The sequence below is a fragment of the Egretta garzetta genome, unplaced genomic scaffold (assembly GCF_000687185.1).
Source record: "Egretta garzetta isolate BGI_Z169 unplaced genomic scaffold, ASM68718v1 scaffold21, whole genome shotgun sequence".
Lineage (NCBI taxonomy): Eukaryota > Metazoa > Chordata > Aves > Pelecaniformes > Ardeidae > Egretta > Egretta garzetta.
In genome coordinates this window covers 103,721-110,101 of record NW_009258668.1, presented here as the reverse complement: position 1 = coordinate 110,101, position 6,381 = coordinate 103,721, and the positions used below count along the sequence as shown (strand labels likewise).

The window sequence follows — 6,381 nt, the reverse complement described above, 5'->3', positions numbered from 1 at the left end:
TGCTGAGGGACAGGGTTTAGTGGTGGGATGGCAGGGCTAGGTTAACGGTTGGACTCGATGATCTTAAAGGTCTTTTCCAACCAAAGTGATTCTATGATTCTATGATTCTATGATTGGGGTGTTATCAACCCCTTTCTGCACACCAATAGAAAGCACAGCACCATGCAGCTTGACCCAATACACCCCTGTTAAGAGAGCGGGGTGGCCCTTGCTCTGCACGTAAGCCCCTCTAGCCTTCAGCTAAATGCAGTGTTTTTAGCAGCAGCTGGGTAAAGTCACGGACACGCAGATAATGGGTTTTGCGGGATACTGGTAGGGGCTTCTGATCATCTGGCACCTCCTGCAGAGAGGCGCGAGCTGCGGGCTGGATCGCGCGCTGTGCCTCGCCAACACTCATCTGCGGTGATTTGTTCTGAGTACGCGGCCAAGCTGGCTAATGGCAACCCGGCCCAGCGGCCCAGCGAGCACGCTGCCAAATGCAGATTTTAATTAAACGCTGGCCGTTATATTTGTATGGAGTCCTTTTGTCTGGAAACAGTGTTTTTCATTATCAGGAAAGGTTTGACTTTAAACTCCATTGACTGGTTCCGTGCCTGCTGCCAAGGAGCAGGAGGGCGAGCTGGACTTCGGGGGAGAAGAGGAGACACTTCCCTCTCGAGCTGAATATTTCCCACCATCAGAGGCAGAGTCAAAAAATTGTCAGAGGGCTAATTACTCGAGACACTGTTTTCAGACAACAGGGTAAATTATGGAAAAACTTACTGTTTTCCCAATTACAGTTCCCTATTGCATTAATATCCACCTTGTTATAGTAATTAACCTACAGCGCCGCACTTCAATAAAATACCGGTGGAGTCTCCTGCCCCAAATGCACAGATTTCACATTTATTTAGTGCTCCCAGCGCAGACCTTGCTGCCCGGCTTAGGACACAGCAGTAAATACAAACCTTCATACTGCCAGCTCACCGCTGCAGGGTCAGGCACCTCCCGGGGGAGCTCGGCTTAGCAAAAGGGTGAGACGCAACTGTGGCCGAGGTTGGGGGAGGCCAAGGTTGGGGGAGGCCAAGGTTGGGTGTGGCCAAGGTTGGGGGAGGCCAAGGTTGAAGGGGGCCAAGGTTGGGGGTGGCCAAGGTTGGGGAACGTGCCCTCTGTGGAAAGGCAGAGCTAAGAATTGCCTGTGCAACGTGACGTCTGGTGGCATCGTGCGTGGTTGGGATGTAGGCCTTGGGTGATATGCATCCAGCTGGACCAGCTACCAGACCCCCGTGATCTGCAGGGTCATCTTCCACTGCCCTGAGTGTTCACGCATCGTTTGTAATGGAAGGTATCCATCTCAAACGAGAAGCTCTGCTTGAACTGTGTTAATGAGCAAAGAAATGTCAGAAGCTGCCAAAAGAAGAGGCTCGGACCTGTGTTCCGCTGCAATCAGGACAACAGAGAGAGCCCACCCAAGCGCCCCTGACATCTCCCTGATGCAGTTAGATCATTATGAAGTGTAATTTAAGTATTTTTCTCCAGATGGAATTAATACTTTTTTTTTTTTTTCAAATTGACTCTACCCCCAAGAGTTAATGCCTCCATTAGTGCCACAGCACGCCCTTATAAAAGTCATTGAATTTCATGCATATATTGTTGCAGATTAAAGTTAAAAAACTTGTCATCTAAGTTAACCAAAAATATTTCAAAGGACTGGAGAGGGGGGATGCGGGGGGACAGGGAAAGGAGAGATAACTGTGCAAATGGTGCTGCCTGGGAAATATATTCCTTACATAGTCCCTTCATCTCTTTAGAAAGTCTTTGAAGTTTTCTAGTGAATAAATTTCTGGCGACACAGAATGAGTCCACCCTTCTGCAAAGCTAATTAAGCAGCAGCATGGCAGGACAGCATCACGACGGGTTTGGGGAAGGAGAGCGGGTAACTTTGTTTCCTTAGTCCCATAGTAACCCATAGCTAATAACGAACATTACGGCAAACAATATTAATTGCAACAAGCCACCCATCTCCATTCAGGCACCATTTCACCTACCAGCTGTAGCAGTTGGGGTTTCAGATGAGGAATATTTGACAGATAGTGATTAAGAGGACCTCAAAATCACAGACGTCCATTTAGCAGAGGCTAAAGCCTTAAAGAGGAATAAAATCTCTACCCTGACCCTCTGTGATAAAACACATTGCAATGTTCTCTGATAAATACAAAACTATCCCTAGAAGGGATCAAAGCTTCTAGACATGATGATGGGCCGCTAAAAGGGACAGGGGAGAAGCAGGGCTGTCACTGTCATAGATTCCTGCCACAACAGGAGATCTGGGAGGTTAAAATCCACCGAGATGATCACAGGAGATGACTCTGTGACCTCAGGGGATCCAAACCGAAGCCCCTTCCTGACTCCTAGAGATAAATCTGGCTTTGTGTTATGGGTGAAGGGACAACAGCCTGGCTCCAGAGAGGTTTCTCCCAAGCTTTCATGGGCTGGGGGAAGGTTGCAGGGGGGCAGCTCATGCAGGGAAGTGCCCCCGGGGTGCAGATGGAGCCCAGTGTGGGACGTGGGGTGGGAGGGACTGGGTGGGCCACCTTCAAGAGCCAGAAACCTCATTTTACTGTGGAGTTTTTTCGTCTCCTGTGTGTTTTCAGCCAGTCTGTGGCCAAGTGGATGCTCAGTCCTGCCACGCATCGCAGGTGCTGTTCTTCAAGCTGTGCCTCTGCCGCATGCTTCAGGTGGCAGGAACTTCTGGGAAAAACACCCCAAAGAGCTTCAAAACTTTTTGTCCTTTTAATCCTGCTCTTTGCTCCAGGAATCTCGTCCTTAAGTGTGCACGTTACAGTTAGCGTAGTGGTGAAGCTGCCCTGGGGACACCAGGTTAGACCCTAGGCAGGCACCTAGCAGCTCTGATATTGCTCAGCTCATTCTGAAGAGTAAAAGCCTCCACGGCTCACACGTCCTCTCTGTTCACAAGAACATGTGAACTTGGTTGCAGTTTTTTGGGGCTTGTGAGTTATTCCAAGCCCATCGATGTAGTTTAAGGCCGTGCAAAATGCAGCATTTTCCATTCGTCACCCTCTGATGTGCTGCTGCTTTATTATTTTTTTTTTTAGCTCATCTTCGAAGGGATCCGGGGTCCCGGCATCGAAGGTGATATTGCTATTGATGATGTATCGATTGTGGAAGGAGAGTGTATGAAATCAGACCAACCGGCCAACAGTAAGTGGCTCTTCCATGCGTGGGGAAGAGCAAATTGCGTCTCGTGGTTATAAATTTGAGACACCTTCTAAAACGGATTTTTCTCCAGAGCCATATATTGTTTGGTTCAGTTGGAGAGGCTTAAAGTGAGGCGTTTTCCTTGAGGGCAAGCTCTGGGGTCGAACTGTCTTTGCTCAGATAGGAAAATGCTGGTTTAGCGGAAGCGGCTGATGGGCTGCGCTCCGCGGGGCTGGGCAGCCGTGGTTCGGGATGGGCAGACAGCTAAGGCAACATTAAAAATAAAAGGTTCAGGGGGGTCCAAGCAATTAATGAATATCAGTGTGGTGATGCCCTGTGGACCTTGTTTTGCCCCTCCACCCCCACGTGTGCAGTATAGACCTTCACTGCACAGCCAGGTGGGTTTTGGTTTTTTTTTATCCCGACGTCTCCTGCCTCGGACAGTTTTCTCATCCCCTCTGTCCAGGAGGTGACCTGGCAGGGTGCTGTCCCTGCAGGGAGCAGGGCTCTGCCGGGGGAGGTCGATGGCACCTGCTGTGACAAGCGGAGACAGCCTGGCCGAGCACCACCCCGTTGTCCCCCTCTTGGTGTGCAGGACAGGTTACGGTGGCTGAGCCCTTTATCTCCTCAGCCTTGTAGCAATGCTGACTGTGTCTGGGCAGCTCTTTAATTCTACCTTTTTCACCCCTTTTTGTAGATTTACGATCAGGTGCTGTTGGGACATTAGCGCATATACGACTTATCCCAGTTACCATCCTCATGTCTGTCTTAAGTCATCAGAGGTGACCTTATCCTGGCAGAGGCTACAAAAGATTCACCAGGCACTGGCATGAAGAAAGAGTCTTTGTAAAATGGACATCTAAAAACAAACTACCAAAGATTCCTCCACTGACTGACTCAAAAGTTAAATAAATACATAAATAAATAATTAAAAAAATAATTAAAAAGCACTGGGGACATAAAAGGCATCACGGGAGTGTAACTCACTATGAACCATGCGTGAGAACGAGATCTGGCCTAAGTAAGGAAGAGACCTTCAGGTGCTTTTGTGGTCAATAACGAATACGGGATCATCTGGTTGAACTCTCGGAAAAGAGCTATAGAAACCCTTGTCAAAGCACAAAGTCATGGCTGGTTTTGTTTCAAATGAATAGTTTGCTTGTTACCATGGAAACCTAATGGCCTGCCAAAAAAAAAAAAACAAAACAAAAAAAAAAAAAAAAAAAAAAAAGAAAAAAGGGGAAGGAGAGAAAGAGAGGAAATAAAAACGGAGAAAGAGGGAGAAAAACACCTCACTGTAAACAGGGTATGTGAAGAGCTGGCGTTCATTTTCCCTTCACGATGGTTTTTAGCATAGAGTTAAATCAATGTAGGCCCTTTCTACTTTGGCTGTCACCTCCCCTAGAGAGTAACCCTAAATCAGAGCTGTTTTAAGACATTTATGTTTCATTTCTCATGGCTATGCTCGATAACTGTATGCTGTCTCCTTTTGCATGCATTACTATCCAGGATGTGCGACCTGGGCTTACATATTACACAGGCTTATCAGAGTTTGCTTGCGGCCACTCGAACACCCCTCTCCCCTCCCCGACTAAGTCATCTGTTCTAATGAAGTGAAGAAACCAAACCACCGTCTTTTATAAATTGCCATGGAAACCAAGTGCCTTCAATGAAACAAGCCTGATTTAAAAATAATAAATAAATAAATAAAATAAAAATAAAATAAAATAATGATAATAATTTCAACAGAGAAGCTTGCACTGCTAAAATGTGGTTTGTGCAAACTATTTTCTAAACAAACTACGGAGCCTGGGTGTGCAGACTGCAGGCAAGGAGACGAAGCCGCTTCTGGAGATGGATGGACCTAAGCTGCTGCGTAAGCCCTTTCGGAGGAGATATTTGTTGTTTAACTTTCCAGACAGCCATGGCCTTTCAGCTTATTATCCATTAGAAAACCGCTTCCGTTGGTCCTGGACATGGGAGCAGCACTCTTTTTTCTTGTTGTTGTTGTTTTTTCAGGTTATCAAGTGGGTCAACCAGAGGAAAAGGTTCTTAAGATACACTTAGCGCAGAAGGTGGTCAAACACAGAAGTGATTTTCTGACTCTAACCCCCCTCCCTCCCCCCCGCTTTGTTTTTCCGGTTTTTTCCTCCAATTTTTTTTTTTTTTTTTCAGATGCCAGTATCTGCATCTGAAAAAAAAAAAACAAAAAAAAAAACCAACAAAAAAAACCAACTAAAAAAAAAAAAATCCACTTTTACAAACAAAAAAAAAATAAAAGCTGTACAAATGGTTTGGAGCTACCCGAACACGTACCCTTAGCCAGCTGGTTTTCCACTGCATTGTAAAGTTCCCTTACAGTTGGTTATGACAATTTGAAAACCTTTTTCCTTAAATTATCTCAGCTTTTAACTTCATTTTAAAAAAAAAAAAAAAAAGACTTTTGTCTAAATAAAAGTATTATTATTATAATTATTATAATTATTATTATTATTATTCTGTGTTTTCTCTACACCCTAGGATTAAAAAAAAAACCTGATATGCAAGCAATTGGAGTGCAAACATGAAAACAAACAAACAAACGAGTATAATATTTGCAAATATGAGTATAAAAAGCACAACGAGATGCAGTAAAACAATGACAAGGCTTGATTTTTTTTATTCTGTAGAGAAATGTTTGTGCAAATTCAGTAAATTCAACTGAAGAGATAATTTTACAGCTCTGTTCAATAAAGCCTCTTTCCAGGTAAGGTATGCCAAGTGGTACGTGTGTTTGTTGATCAAGGTGCCCGTGCACCCCGGATGGGTGCGACTGGGATGGCTTGGTTTCTTCCCCTGAGAAACTGGTGTTGTCTGGAAGATATAATGGTCCATACTGGTGATGCTGGGGGGCTGGAGCCTTCCGAGGGTGCTGCCAGCTCCCTGCTTTCTGAGGCGGTTTGTGGTGTCCGTAATCCCCCGCACTGCGGCGGGAAGGCTGCTCGGAAAACAGTGGGCGCTCTGAGTCTGGATGGACTTTGAGGTCTGGCACCCTTAAAAATAATAAAGCAAATTCCCACTGGCAAGCACTGGATTTTAACTGTGGATGGAGGAGCAGGTCAGGTACGGTGGGACCCTGACGCAGGTTTTTGCTTAGGAGGTTGGTGTGTCTCATAATTGAGGATTTGTGGAAACCAAACCTTA

The 6,381-nt window shown here is 45.8% G+C and overlaps 1 protein-coding gene across 1 annotated transcript in view; it reads left to right on the top strand.

The window, feature by feature from the left end:
* MDGA2 (MAM domain containing glycosylphosphatidylinositol anchor 2) overlaps nucleotides 1-3,984 on the top strand; it is a 325,099-nt gene extending 321,115 nt beyond the window's left edge. Inside the window, exons 16-17 of the mRNA XM_035888425.1 lie at nucleotides 3,096-3,201; nucleotides 3,896-3,984. Of these exons, the coding sequence (XP_035744318.1) occupies nucleotides 3,096-3,201; nucleotides 3,896-3,984 (195 nt within the window). The remainder of the gene's footprint in view (nucleotides 1-3,095; nucleotides 3,202-3,895) is intronic.
* The last annotated feature ends 2,397 nt before the right edge of the window (nucleotides 3,985-6,381 follow it).